The sequence below is a fragment of the Terrapene carolina genome, unplaced genomic scaffold, assembly GCF_002925995.2.
Source record: "Terrapene carolina triunguis isolate 2854851 unplaced genomic scaffold, T_m_triunguis-2.0 Scaffold21, whole genome shotgun sequence".
Taxonomy (NCBI): domain Eukaryota; kingdom Metazoa; phylum Chordata; order Testudines; family Emydidae; genus Terrapene; species Terrapene triunguis.
In genome coordinates this window covers 32,492,981-32,509,088 of record NW_020664372.1, presented here as the reverse complement: position 1 = coordinate 32,509,088, position 16,108 = coordinate 32,492,981, and the positions used below count along the sequence as shown (strand labels likewise).

At 36.3% G+C, this 16,108-nt stretch overlaps 1 protein-coding gene across 3 annotated transcripts in view; it reads right to left on the bottom strand.

Moving 5' to 3' along the window:
* Positions 1–16,108, bottom strand: part of ARHGEF7 (Rho guanine nucleotide exchange factor 7) — a 207,814-nt gene that overhangs the window by 19,274 nt on the left and 172,432 nt on the right. For all 3 annotated transcript variants that reach the window (XM_026647573.2, XM_026647565.2, XM_026647572.2), the window contains exons 15-18: positions 15,334–15,473; positions 13,236–13,460; positions 10,857–10,950; positions 1,763–1,852 (exon numbers count right to left, since the gene is read on the bottom strand). In XM_026647573.2, the coding sequence (XP_026503358.1) occupies positions 1,763–1,852; positions 10,857–10,950; positions 13,236–13,460; positions 15,334–15,473 (549 nt within the window). The remainder of the gene's footprint in view (positions 1–1,762; positions 1,853–10,856; positions 10,951–13,235; positions 13,461–15,333; positions 15,474–16,108) is intronic.

Here is a 16,108-nt window from a genome sequence, read left to right as displayed (position 1 = left end):
TGCATGTAACTGATACTTCAGTTGTTTCTTAGTGCGGTTAAATGCAAATAAAAGCTGTTGATTTTTGATGTATGTAATGATATCTACTGCACTATGTATATTTCTTAAATATACATAGGAAGGGAAAAATAGGGGGGAAAAAAAGCAAAAATATACTTCGCATCAGTTGTATGTGTTTCTGTGTACACACACAACTGCATAATTAAAAATTAAATGTTTCACAAACCATTTCTTGTCAGATTATCTTTGAAAAATGATCAGCACCAACTAAGCACAGTTGTGACATTTAAAATAGCAATAATTTAATTTAGCCTTATTTTGTTCCATAATTTATCTTTAGAATTTTAAACAGTAAACTTGTTTCTTTCATTTTTACCAGGTAAGCCACAATAAAACAGAATGATCATAGGGCTAAAATCAAATCTGTGGAAACCGAAACCAGTCCAAAACAGGGATGAGCTAATAAATTACTTCAATTTTATCACCTTGAAGACTTAGAACTTGATAAAATGGATCACAAAGACAGACCTGAAGAGTCCCTTTTCATACACATTTTAGCTTGAAACAAATGAAAATTAAAAACATACATAAAATAACCTTGCAATAAATTCTTCCTTCATACAAAAAGCCAAATTCCAATATTAAGTATATTTGCATGCAAAGTAGGATTTTTCAAGGTGATGAGAAGGCAGGCAACTGCACATGTGTTAAAGAATTTGTGCACTAAATTTCAAGTCTTATATTGTGACTTTCCAATTGCCAGTCTAAAATGTTTTTGCTTGGAAATAAAGTATGCACAAAAAACTGTTTTGGTAATAAACACTGACAAATACTCGGAAATTAAACAATTTAAATGGACAATGAATTATTTACAATGTCCACACTAATAATTGCTGACAACAATAAAATCACTATCTCAGGATCATTTTACAGCATACCAGAGATATAATTCCTAAACAAGGTTTATATTCAATGGCAAAACTGTGCAAATTGGAGCAAACTGAACAGCATGCTCTCCTCCCTTACATAAACGTTAACGCATGCTGGTGGATTCCCCTGCTATGTGGAGTGTTTTACTTACAACACAAAGAACCTCCACAACTGCAGCCTTGTTTTAGATTGAGGATGTGCATTGTAAGTACCAATCAGCTGAATGTAAATTTGAAAAACTGAGAATGGCAACCTTACCCACCACAGAGTTCTAAGAAAATTAACAGTTGCTCCCTGAAATTATTATAAGAGAGGATTAAAATTTGTAATAGTAAATATTAAACAGCTAGTGGCAAGGAAAACTTTATATGCCCCATTTACCCTTCCACAACAGGAGTGAAGGTTTCCCAGAAGCCCTTGAGCAAAACATATATCTTGTTGAACAGAACTCTCACAGGCATAAAGCAGATATAGTCCCCAAACCTAAAATGAATATTGCTCTTCCATTTACCTCTACACTTACCATTTTCTCTCAAGAAAGTGTATTGCAAGTGTCATTAAATCCAGACACTTCCCATTCCTTGGTGCATGCTTGATACAGGTTTCATACCATGGCAAATTTAGTAATATGGATTATATTCACCAAAATTGGACCTCAGGCAGGGCTTCTGATGCTCTAAGTAGAGCGCCCAAGCACCCCACACCGAGACCCACTCCAAAGGCTGATTTTCTTAGGACACATCCCATTATTTGTAGTGTTGGGACCCACCGCTGTTTTTATGAAGTATCTAAATAGCATTTTGGTTAATTAATTCAGCCTTTTCTAACTTACTTGAATTTAGTGTTTGGCGCGTTTTGGCACTTGTGCAGTACGCTTCAATGACCTTAAGAATCTGAGCATCTTCTTCCAATGCAGCTGTACCTGAAGTCAACAGAAAAATAAATCTTTACCATGGCTCTAGTTATTAAGCCAGTCATGTAATTGTAAAGTCGTTGTAAGCCTAGAGACAAGTACCAGATAATTCAACTAAGGTTCAGCAAAGTGATTCTATTTATTACCCCCACCAATTGTAGCTGATCCCTTAATTTATATTCTGGAGTGAGTTTCAATGAGTGAAAAGGGTTTAAAAAAAAACCAAATATCTACTTAAATGTTGTTATAAAATGTATTGAAAAACACCTCAAAACTGGGAAATTAAGCCAAACCTAAAGAAGGTTTCTGAATATTTTAAAACTACCCCTTTCTGTTTCTTTTCAAAGAGAGCTATGTGGAATACAAGTGTTTCGAAGAAGCATGTCTTCCCTCTATGATATTGTGCAAACAGCAATCAGACACAAAAAGTATACCCAAACAGTTATTAGTTGCACCTTAACTCATATCACAGTTTAATTAGAGAAACACAAGGAATGGAATATTATCTTCTAGTAAATGAATCAGAGCATCATGTAGTTTAATAACTAAGTCTTTATTAAGGTTCACAAGTGAAACAAACATACATTTTTTCCATAGCAATACTATGAAAGGAAGTCTAGCATTCTGAAAATTAAACTCAGCATAATATTATAACATATACTGTTGTACAATTTCAGCCTTGAGTCCATCAGGAAAAATGCCACTTACCGTATGAGTACTTTCGTGAAATTTGGCAGCATCTGACAGCTATTTTCAGATTGTGTTAAGTGAAGCTTGTTAGGTTTCTTAGCAGAGCTTAGAGCAGAGAAAACATTCCAGACACAAAGTTCTAAGAATATCTGCTTTGGAGTTAATTAAAAGAAAATCCATGTGAAGCTAAATCTGTTCTTCCTGGGCTTCAACTAGATCCTTTTATCAAAGTTGCTTCAGCTAAGAACAGGGTGTGAAATCCTGACCTCGTTTGAAGTAAATGGGAGTTTTTAGTCTTGACTTCAATGGAGCCAGAATTTCACCAAGGTTGGTTGGTTTGTTTTTAAATTTCCATCCATTTTTTCCCATCCCCACAAAGCTTTATATACCATTGGCCTTGAAGATTTTCACTGAGAGTATATGAAGGTCTTTCAAAGTCAGCAATCTTCTCCTAGCAGGCAAGACATCCAGAAATTCCCATTTTTTATTTTCAATTATTTATGATCACAACCAAACAGTACTCTACAGAATATCCACCAGTGATGACTGTTTGCAAACAACACTAATAAGAGCTCATAGCAACATGATAGTTTCCCAATAACGTTTAAGATGTCCAAACATTTGTCATCTATTCCAGAACTATTTCCTTTTTTTAATAAATGGAAAAAATCTGTCAGCAAAGCAATTCCTCTAGGCAGGGTGTAACACCATTGTACTGTTTTGTACAGTAGAGATGGAGAACTAGTAATTATGTAGGCATTAACTTTCTTACATTATACCCAGGTTCATGGAAGTATTTGGTTGGTATATCTCCGGTATCTGATTTGTTTGTTCAAAGTGCAATTAACACAGAAGGACAAAGACTACTAATTACTGAAACACTGGATAAAGAATGATGAGTATCTGGCAGCATCAGTGAAGTTATTCAAGTAAGTAAAAGTCACTGCAAACAAAGTCATCAAGTTTCCCTTTCAGCAGGCAAGCCATCCCTTACATCAAAAGTGCTGACAACTGTAATTTTAAAAAGATTATCTTTCAATTATACAAGTAAGTTCTATTTCATCTTTCTTTGAAGCTAAACAATAGCTCCTGTTAGTGCATGTGCTTTGATCATCTCTGAGGCTGCAGGTGTTTGCTTGGTATCTTGGAGAAGTGGAATGAAGCGGCAACTGCATGCTGGTGACTACTGAAGTTCCACACAAATATCGGATGGGATCTGTTGTACTGGGACTGCATTGCAGCAGTTTCTTTACTACTGAACTGATCTCCATTGGTTAGAACACATCAAATTCAGCCTTGTTTCTCAACGTTGCTTCATTTCTATTCCTAATTATAGCAGCTGTGACAGATTAAAACATTTATGTTTCAGCAGTTCTTGAAATTAAAAGATGGTCAGATTAGTAGCGACTTGTTTGTTTTTCAGTTCTATTCTATCCTTTCTTCCATATTTTAATTCTTTATTTCTCACATTCTCCTCACATAATCAAGTTTGTGATATAACTGCTTTTAAATGGCATAAAAGCGAAATACAAAGGCATTTTAAGATCACAGGTCCATTTCCCACCCCCATCAGCCCATCTGTAACCATCATATCACTCACTTAAAAGGCATAGTAATGAAAAGGATGTTACAATTGTTTTTAAATTATGTGGCTTCTGCATCTCTAACTAGCCCACTGTATCAAACAGTTAGTACTAGTAATTAATATTTTACTACTGGGAAGCAGTATTAAGCTCGACAATCTTTAAGATAAATACTTAAAGCAAGTGTGCTTTGTAAACTTAAAGAGTAACAAGAAAAATGGTCTGACGTAATTATGTTGTATACGTCCTTTAAAATGGATTTAAAATAAAAATATCAGTAAAGATATACAATTCGCTTGGATAAAAATGTCATTGCCATGTGTTGATATAACAGAACAAAAATGTCACGTTAAAGAAAGAGTTTCTATTGCACTTATCTATTATTCAGCAGAATCTGATTAAAAAAGATTTCCCAAAAAGTTCTCTTCTGTGATCTGACTGAGAGAACTAAAACAGCACCAACTTATTTTGTACTATGGGGAACCATTACTCTCTTTTGCTTTGAAGATTTTGAGAGGACAGTAGATGTAAATAAAAAGGAATGCCTCTTGATCAGTCCAGAATGAAAGTCTCGTGAAGATGCGGAGGGGATAAAGCAAATCTTGTTTTAACAATATCAAACAGAAAGTCTAAATACTGGGGTGAAATTGAGTGTCTAGTATTGAATGAGACTACTGATATAATAGTCATCACAGAAACTTGGTGGAATGACAATTAATGGGAACTGGTAAGATCAGGGTACAAAATATATAGGAATTAACTGAGTGGGTCACGCTGGGGGGGGTTGGGGGGAAGACTGGCACTCTATGTGAAAGAAAAAATAGAGTCAAATATAATAAAAATCTTAAATGAATCAAACTTTACCACTGAATCTCTATGTATAGACATTCCATGCTTGAATAATAAGAGTATAAACAGTAGGAATATACTACCAAACACCTGACCTAGATGGTAACGGTGACTGTATAATGTCAGGGCCATTAGAGAGACTACAAAACCAGAAAACCCAATAATAATGGGGGATTTAACTATTCCCATAGTGACTGGGTAAATGTCACCTCATGACGGGATGTAGAGAGAAAATGTATAGACACCATAAATGACTGCTTCTTGCAGCAGCGAGTCCTGGAACCCACAAGAGGAGAGGCAATTCTTGATTTAGTCCTAACTGGAGCACAGGATCTGGTCCAAGAGGTGAATATAGCTGAACCGCTCGGTAATAGTGACCATAATGTAATTAAATTTAACATCCTTGTAGGGGTGAAAATACCAAAGAAATCCACCACAGTAGGATTTAACTTCAAAGAGAAAACTACACAAAAATGAAGAGTCTAGTTAAACAGAAATTAAAAGGAACAGTCACAAAAGTGAAAGGAAGCTGCATGGAAACTATTTATAAACATCATAATAGAGGCTCAAACTCTATGTATATGCCAAATAATAATAATAACAGCAAGAGGACCAAAAATGCCACCATTATTAAACAGCAGAGCGAAAGAGGTAGTTAGAGACAAAAAGGTATCCTTTAAAATCTGGAAGTCAAATCCTACTGAGGAAAATAGAAAGAAGCATAAACTCTGGCATGTAAATATAAAAGTCTAATTAGGAAGGTGAAAAATGAATTTGAAGAGCAACTAGCAAAAAGCAAAAAAAGTAACAGTAAATTTTTTTTTAAGTACTTCAGAAGCAGGAAGCCACAATCAGTGGGGCCACTTGATTATCAAGATGCTAAAGGAGCACTCAAGGAAGATAAGGCCATTGCGAAGAAGCTAAATTAATTCTTTGCATCGGTCTTCACTGAAGAGGATGTGAGGGAGATTCCTATGCCCAAATCATTCTTTTTAGGCAACAAATCTGAAGAACTGTCCCAGACTGCGGTGTCAATAGAGCAGATTTTGGAATGAATTGATAAACTGAACAGTAATAAGTCCCAGTACCAGATGGGATTCACCCAAGAGATATGAAGGAACTCAAGTATGAAACTAAAGAACTGCTAACTGTGGTTTGTAACCTATTGCTTAAATCAGCCTCCGTTCCAGATGACTACAGAGTAGCTAATGTAACGCCGATTTTAAAAAAGGCTCCAGACATTACATTACAGGCCGATAAGACTAACTTCAGTATCAGGCAAATTGGTAGTAAAGAACAGAATCATCAGACATACAGATTAACATGATTTGTTAGGGAAGAGTCAACACGGCTTTTGTAAAGGGAAATCATGCCTCACCAATCTATTAGAATTGTTTGAGGGGGTCAACAAGCCTGTGGACAAGGGTGATCCAGTTTCTGGACTTTCAGAAAGCCTTTGACTCCAAAGGCTCTTAAGCAAAGTAACCAGTCCTGGGATAAGAGGTCCTCTCATGGATCAGTAACTGGTTAAAAAGATAGGAAACAAGGGTACTAATAAATGCTCAGTTTTCTCAATGGAAAGAGTTAAATAAGGATTTGTACTCTGACCTGTGCTGTTCAACATATTCATAAATGATCTGGAAAAGTGAGTGACCAGTGAGGTGGCAAAATTTGCAGATGATACAAAATTACTCGAGATAGTTAAGTCCAAAGCTCATGGCAGAGAGTTACAAAGGGATCTCACAAAACTGAGTGACAGAGCAAGAAAATGGCAGATGAAATTTAATGTTGATAAATGCAAAGTAATGCACACTGGAAAAAATAATCCCAACTAAACAGACAAAATGATGTGGTCTATATTAGCTGTTGCCACTCAAGAAAGAGATCTTGGTGTCGTTATGTAAACTCTGAAAATGCCAGCTCAGTGTGCAGCAGCAGTCAAAAAGGGAAGCATTAGGAAAGGGGTAGATAATAAGACAGAAACTATCATAATGCCATTATATAAATCTATAGTACACCCACACCCTGATGTACAGTTCTGGTCCATCTCAAAAAAGATATATTAGAACTGGAAAAGGTACAGAGAAGGACAACAAAAATAATTAGCAGCTTTCATATGAGGAAAGATTAAAAAGACTGACTGTTTAGTTTAGAAAAGAAATAACGAAGGGGAGCAATGATAGAGGTCCATAAAATCATGAATGGTGTGGAGAAAGTGAATAGGGAAGTGTTATTTACCCCTTCACCTCACATAAGAGGCAGGGATCACCCAATGAAATTAACAGACAGAAGGTTTAAAACGAACAAAAGGAAGTACTTCTTCACACAATACCCAGTAAACCTGTGGAACTCATTGCCAAGGCCAAATCTGTAACAGGGTTCAAAAAAAGAACTGGTTAAGTTCATGGAGGACAGGTCCATCAATGGCTATTAGCCAAGACTGATGGGTCTCTAAACCTCTGACTCCCAGAAGCTGGGACTGGATGACAGTGGATGGATCACTCGATAAATGCCCTGTTCTGTTTGTTCTCTCTGAAGCATCCAGCACTGGCCACTGTCAGAAGATCGGACACTGGGCTAGATGGACCCATTGGTCTGACCCACTATGGCTGTTCTTATGTTCTTAAAGTGGAAAGACAGGAGGAAAAGAATCGCTTTTAAAGAAGAAAATATTGTAGTCAAATGATGACCACTGTATATTATAATCTGTTTCAGGCTTTGTAAATTTTCAAAAATTTTTTTTGCCATAAATCAAAAATTATATTCAAAACCATATAGGCCAATATTTTCAAATTTGGTTAATTACTGTTTAGCATCAAATGCCGTATTTAAGCACCTAAACAAATAATGGCTTGGATATTCAGAGTTGCAAAGGCATTCTCACAGCTCCCATTAAAATTTTGAAGTGTTGGCCAGAGTATTTAGTTTCCTAGACTCCCAACAAGTTTCTTTTAACTTGCTTAATAAAATTATACTAAAACTACTTCAAACAAACTCACACAATGTGGATTCCTTAAAGGGCCGTGTATATGCTGTATCCAGTTACAACCACCACAGAATGCAACAACAAAACTAACTTTTGAAATATTTTATTGGGCCAATCTGTACTAAGGACATTGACAAGATGTCTTGGTATGATGTAGAAGACAACACACTGGAATTGGTTTAAAAGGCCAAAGCCACAACTTTTATTGGAAAAGCTCAAGCCTGAAACTCTCCAACTATATGTATATATATAAAAAAGGAAGGAACAAGTTTCTTCAGGGGAAGCCCTGTATCTGTGCTTGGTAACAAGGTCCTTTCTTGAGGAGGACTAATGTCTTCTCCACTGTCTTTCATTCCATCCATATGCAAGGTTCTAGTGAGAGGGATGCTTGCTTATGCAGCTGTCACATTAAAAACAAACAGCCCAAGCTTTATAGCCCGACTGTGTCATGCAAGTAAACTTGCAAGTAAAACAAGTCAGCTATCCACATACTACTCAACTAAAGTTTCCATCAACACGTGTAAACAACATATCATTCCCTTCACTAACCTAAATTCCTGCCATAGGAAATCCACAGCACATCCTAGGGGAAGAGAAAGCTCCCACTGTAGTTCAGCAAGTGGTGTCTGTGATGTTGCACTCCATATCCTTTATGAAAATATGCTTATGAATGTGAATATGATGTAACTGGAATATGCTTTATGCAAAAGGTTTCTTGTAAGGTATCATTACAAAGCTTATAATCTACTGAGTTTGTTCATCCTATTTGTTTGAATGTATTATTTCTATGTCTGAAGTTAGGAGAACAAGATATAAACTTGTATTACTGATGTAAACATATTAAGTGGAAGCCATTAAGAGTGCTTCAGAATCAATGAACTGTAAATGGCTCTGTTTATTTGCAAACCTTCCTGTGTACGTGTGGGCCAGCCCAGGAAGAATGGAGGCTGGGGTCTCACAGGAGATGTGATCATGTCACCTGATACTGGAATCCATCTTAAATCTGGCACTTTTTCATTTAGAAGGAGGGGTGGGGACCCAGAGAGACAAAAAATTCCCGCCTTTTGCCAAAGCTATAAAAGGGGGTGAAGCAGGACAAAGAGGTGGTCAGTCATGAGAAAGCCCCTGCTTTCCACCTAGGATGTCTGCTGGAACTAACAAGGACTGTACTGGGGAAAAGACTGGGCCCAGACTAGGAAGGAGCCTAGTCTGTGAAAGAAGCTTATTGGAACATCTCTGAGGGTAAGATAGCTTTTTAATGTATTAGGCTTAGACTCGCGTGATTTTGCTTTATTTTGCTTCGTGACTTACTTTGTTCTGTCTGTTATTACTTGAAACCACTTAAATCATACTTGTTATACTTAATAAAATCACTTTTGTTTATTAATGAACCCAGGTTAAGTGAGTAATACCTGGGGGAGCAAACAGCTGTGCATATCTCTCTATCAGTGTTATAGAGGGCGGACAATTTATGAATTTACCCTGTATAAGCTTTATACAGAGTAAAACGGATTTATTTGGGGTTTGGATCCCATTGGGAGCTGGGTGTCTGAGTGCTGGAGATAAGTAACCTGCTGAGCTGTTTTCAGTTAAGTCTGCATCTTTGGAGGCATGGAACAGACCCTGGGTCTGTGTTGCAGCAGGCTAGTCTGTCTGGCTCAACAAGACAGGGTTCTGGAAGTCCCAAGCTGGCAGGGAAAACGGGCTCAGAGGTAATTTCAGCACATCAGGTGACAGTCCCAAGGGGATCTCTGTGACCGAACCCGGTCACAGTGTCATGGGAAAAATTCCTTCTCAACTCAAAGTATGGTGATTCTTTATGACAGCATTCACTATGTGCTTCACATGTTCCACAAACTCAAGATAGACAGGTCTCTCTTCTAAGAAGCCCACAACTTAAGGATACAGAAGTAGACAAAAACTGAGGAAAGCAAATGTGGTTTGAGTACATGAACTAGATCAATCTAAATGGCTTAATTATTTTAAGCACCGCACAGACCCCTGTTATCACAAACGTTACTTATCCATTCGCACATGTGAATCAGGATGTATTAGTACACACTAAACAGACAGAACTGGACTGAAGTTAAGACAGTAGAATAAAGACTTCCCCCCCGGATAACACAGTTATTAACACTTGTCTTTTCTTTCATCCTTCCTACTCCCCCACACTTCTATTATGCTGCCAATGCTCCCTCTAAACTAGCTTAAGCTTTTGTTCTTTAGGATATTCTTTATTTATAAACCCATCTTGTTCCTTGGAAACTTCTCTAGCTTTGTTTTATAGCCTATGGAACAGGAAAGTCCAGATTTTTCATTACCCTCTGTCACAAATAAATGACATACAGAAAATACCCTGTTTCTAAGGAAATATCAGTACAGTTGTTAGACCTAAAAAATGACCTACCCTGAAAGGCATCAGTGTCAGTACCAGGACCTGTAGGTATCTGCTTTCAAATCTCCAACTCAATGGGAACTTTGAAAACAATCAATTAAATAGTTTACATACTTAATTATATCTTGGGAAGGTAGGATACTATTTTAAAACTCTAAATTGCTCTTCACAGACCTAAAGTTACTGTACTCAAATTTACTGTACTCAAATTTACAGTACTTTCTTTCACTTCATAAAGTTACTGACAGAGTAAAAATTTAACCAGAGAGTTAAGAAATGATTTTCCAATATATTGAGATAATTTCAGTACAAACCATTCCTATTATTTATTTATTTGCTTGTTGCCAATTAGTATAAACAGCAAACTGGAAGTATTGGTACCTAGAGAAAGTTGAAAATTGCAGTTTTCATTGGGAAAAAAAAATAAAATACCATCCATTTCTCTGCAACTTTCTTTTTATATACACTAGCACCTTGTGAATACACAGATATTTATTCAGTATTACTTACTTTTTCTCAGTGCAAACTCTTCGTCTGATGGCTTCCGTTCAGGCTTACGCTTGGGAAGCAGCTTTTTCATGGTTTTAGGGCTTTTACTGAGATCCTGGGTGAAAAGAAAAGAAAAAGTAAAGCTTCTTTTTTTAAAAAAAAGATTCCAAATGCTGAAATTTTAATTTGTGTTCAAGTAGCAGTTAATTATAAAAATCTTATAAAGCTACATCAAAATTTTGCTGGCTAATATTATTTTTTGCATATTTCAGGTTTACTTGAATCCATTTATTCCCCCCAACCCCATTGGCTGTTTGCATGTTATTCTTCTAGTCCTAATAACAGAAATACACAGCAATGCTTCTGTAAGTATGCAGGCTGTCTGGGAGCTAGAGCAAAGGGAACAATGGCAAGTGGGACACAAAGTATTTTTCTTAACTTTTGAGAGGTAGACCCATCTTATTTAGAAGCAGATAAAACAAGCCCGAAGTGGAAGGTTGGTAAGTTATACACATCTATTTCTTTAAATCAAAATTTGAAGAGTGCTTGTTATAGCTTTGAAAAGAGAGAACTACAGCAAAAGAATACAGTGACAGAGATTCAACACTTCCACTCTATAGTGAGTCATGCTAGTGTATAGGGATACAAAATACATACTGATCTACCCCTTACCTTCAGAATACAAGACAGCCTCTATACATGTGTAGAACAAGAAAGTGAAAAGATGAATGAGCAGGACAAAGACCAATGAGGATGAAGATAGGTTTCAAACATTCAGTCATATACTAAGCACTGTAAAGATGAGTGAAATGTTGCCACATTTAAGAATTAAATAAATGTTATACATACCAATGCATGAAAGAAGTTCACTTATATTTAATTTAAAAGATGGACATGCACTGCAGCTGAATAAGCTAATGTAGTAATTAAACCAAAATGTTTAACCTTCAAATTAAAGGCCATCTCTCTCCCCACATTCCTTTTGGGGTGTTTTTTTTGCTAAAGTGTTTCATGAGTGACAAGTGTTTGTCAAAAGATTGACCCCATTTTTTAAACAGAGAGCACAATTTGTGTGCCTGCAAAAAATTCAAATTTCTGCCCATAAAAACTCATCTCCTGCATGCACACTCAAGATATTTGCAGGAACAATTGTGCACACTCCTTTGGGAACTGTTCTTAACTTTAAATCAGAACTATGACAATGCATGAAACAAGCTTTTCAACACAGGTTTAATATTGCTTCTGAATAAAGTATAATACTTTTCTGCCATATGCCTATTACCTTGCCCTTTTATAGTGCACCCCCATCACAGGATCTCAGCATGCTTTACCAAAGTGACTAAACATTATTTCCCCCATTTTACAGCTTGTAAATACAGAGACAAAGTGGCTGTGAGTTACCCATGGTCTCACAGCAAGTCAGTAATAGAATTTCTGGCTTAATTTACTAGACACAGTGGCCTCTGTCATCAAATTACACGCACCACCAAATTCTGCATAAACCAAACATTTTAAATATTCCTCATTTTAAAGACGGGCAAAATTTAGTGATAAGAACAAGTTTGTCTACCACTGCCATCCTTTTGTGGCTTAATAAAAATAATTTTGTATTTTTATTTTTTTTTTACAGCCGAGATTAAAATCTGCAACATTAAAGGATGCGGGGTGGGGTATAAAAAAGAACGAAGAATCATTATGCATCATCATAAATGGTACCGTAATTTGAAGTTGATGCACAAAAAGTCATATACTATAACTTCTAGGATTAAATTTAAAGGTTTACTAAGTGCATGTAAACAACAGTTTAATATTCAGGAATGAAATTAGTCATAACAATTGTAGATATTCAAAATTATTTGAGATTCCTATGAAGTAGGAAATGCCAGTTAGATTGCTGATTCTGGACTCTTTCTCCATTCACCAGCAAGCAGTGGCAACACTCCGATCTCTGGGGTTACCGAGAGAATGTCTCACTTTGCTCACTCATGACACTGACTGGTCAATTTTAAAATAGCATTGTCTCACTGCAAAAGGTGTTTCTCGCACCCTATCGGACCAGAGGGATGGTAGAAGTAGAGCAGGATACAGAGAACTAGGTATATGGGAAGTAGGAAAAAAAAAACTAGGAGAAAATCTTCATGGCTCAGATAGGGATGCATGAATGCAGAGGATTTCCACTCCATCTGCCCCAATAGATGATGATGATGATAATAATAATGAATACAAGTGGGCACTAATCAATTACCACTGTTTCAGTGTTAACTTAGATGAAGTGAAAACATACACAATATAAACACACATACAGAACTATATAAGATCATGATATGAAAAGAACTGAGTTACACCTCTTAGTGTAGTCCTGTACTTTTATGGTAACATTTCTGGGTTCCAATACCTCACCTCTTTATAACAGAGAGCTGCTGAAGGCCGTAGTGGAGGTGCAGGTCGTAAACAGCTCAAGCTCCAAGGTTTGGGAGTTTTAGGAGGTTCCAGAGGTCCCCAGTTTATAGTGGTATGTGGAGTCCCATGATGTGAAAGATGTGGAAGCGTGTGGTATGCAGGAGTCAGTGGTATTGGTTTGCTGTCTGAATGTTTGCTGGATGGTGTTACTGGATGAGAAGGAAGCTGCCGAATCAAAAAGTAATTTTCAAAAACAGACAAAATCATTTACACTGGCTACCTAACATTTCTATTTACTACAGCTCCAACTAGCACAGTTTTAAAAGCTGAATAATAATTATTGACACAACAGAACATAATTTCATTCAAGAAACTATTATTGTCTACCACACAAACAGTATGTATTGAACCACAACAGCTATGAAATCCTTGCTCACACTCCTTTCACGCTTCACATTTAAAGAGTGAGCGCAAAAGAACAATTTAGCTTAACTCACTCAAATTTAGAATTGCCAGGAAGTTACTTGCAGAGCAGATTGAAACTCAAAAGTTCTGGTTTGTGATGACATTTGGAAATTTTTGAACTGAATCAGAACAAATATTTTCCAAATTGCCTGCAAATCAGTTTAATAAAATTTTCATTTCAGAATTTTGTTACAAATTTTGTTAACATGTTCTCCATTTTTCATTAATTTTCCATTATTTCATAACATGTCCACTAGTACTACTAGTGACATCATAATATGGCATAATATAATAGTTGAAATATCTTATTTTATATTTTATTTTTAAAATCATTGTAGACAGCTGCTACTTAGTGCAGACTGAAACATTTTATCTTCTTTTCTAGGTCCAAGTGTCTCCTCTGTGTTGTAATGAAACAATCTGACACAAATAAAATACATGAAATATAATAGTTAACATAAAATTTAAAATAAGAATAGAATGTCATATTATGACACGTCAAAAACAGCAATGTAAATTGTGCATGGCTCTTACTGACATATTATGAAATGATGTAAAAATAATATACAAATGAAAAAAAGCTATAAAATAAATTATAATTCAAAATGATACTTCAGAATTTCCCAAAAGTAAGGTTTTTCAAAACTAAGCCCTGGTCTACACTACGAAGTTAGGTCAAATTTAGCCACATTAGGTCAATTTTATAAGCAATGCATCTACACAACCAACCCCGTTCCGTCGACCTAAAGGGATCTTAAAATCGACTTCTGTACTCTTCCCCGGCGAGGGGAGTAGCGCTAAAATTGACCTTGCTTGGTCGAATTTGGGGTAGTGCAAACGCAATTCAACATTATTGGCCTCCGGGAGCTATCCCAGAGTGCTCCAATGTGACCGCTCTGGATAGCTACCCACAGTGCACCGCTCCGTGAGTCGATACTAGCGATGGTATTGAGGACGCACTCCGCCGACTTAATGCGCTTAGTGGGGACATACACAATCAACTGTATAAAATCGCTTTCTAAAGATCGACTGCTATAAAATCAACCTAATTTCGTAGTGTAGACATACCCTAACATTTTTTTTCATTTAGAAGTTTCTTTGCCCTGCAGGAACATTAGCCAAAATCAACACTTTCATCAAAAACAACATTTTGAAAAAGAAGCATTTTTAATCAGAAAAAAATGTTGTGATGAAAAAAGTTTCCACACCAGTCTTAACCTGCTTTGCCATGGAGATGCAATATAACCCATTATTCTAAGGACAATTAAAGGAAAATATCAAATGCAATATTCAGGCATAACAACAAAAAGCTAGAGATGGAGTCTCAGCCTTAACCACGAATTTCCTGGGGGTTTTCTTTTTATCTCTTGAAGCCAAACTGTTAAATTACATTAATATATTTTGTATCTGTGCATGAGTGACCAAACCTTTCTTCTAATTTTGAAAATATATAAAGCAAATTGGGTAAACAACAAATTGGGTCAATTAAAACATCTGGTTCCTGTTACTGGTGAAAAAAAAAATTAGAATGATTTACATAGTAGTATGAGATTTATAATCCAGATAATCTTTCTCCTAACAACTCAAGCAAATGCTTGTTTGTTTCAGCCCCTATGACTAAAGTATTTCTTACGGTGTGAGATGGCACAGAATGAGGTTTAATAGTGGGATTCCCAACAGTTGTAACTTTGGTTTGCTTCTGCAAATGATCCACCCATTCATGCAAATCTTGTTGGTTGTTACATGATACTAATATCCGCTCAATCATATTTCCTAGAAGAAAACACAAGATTTAGAAAGTCTAAAAAACAACTTTATTTATTCTTTAGAAACACAAAAATAGTAATCAGTTTTTGTCACGCACTGAATCCTTGTAATACCTAAGGGCTGAACAAAGACTTAAAAGTATAATTTCTGTCCGAAGGAATGATATTTCAACCCCTTTCCTCACTGTGATAGATTTTTCTTCAGATGTCTGTCTTTATAGACACAGGCCATTTTGCAATCTTTATTTAGGAAAGTTTATGCAAAGAAATTGATCTAGCAATTAAAGTCATCTTGGTCTCTATTGAGAAACACAGATGAGGCCCCTCCACCAAAAACAAACAATCAAGCAATCAAAAAACAGCATCTAATAAAAAATATTACTTCACCTACCTTGACTCTCTAATATCCTGGGACCGACATGGCTACAACAACTCTGCATATATCATCTAACCTTATAGTTTCTCCCTAGACTCTATACAATTACAGCTATACACAAGATTAAGGCACACAGTTAGTGAGGAGACATGGATTGCTGAATCTTCAGCATGCGGATGACACAGTTTAAAGTCTCCATTTCATTTGACCTGGCCAGAACAGTGGATTGCACTACTCAATGTTTAAGGGAGACTGGGGGAACTGAT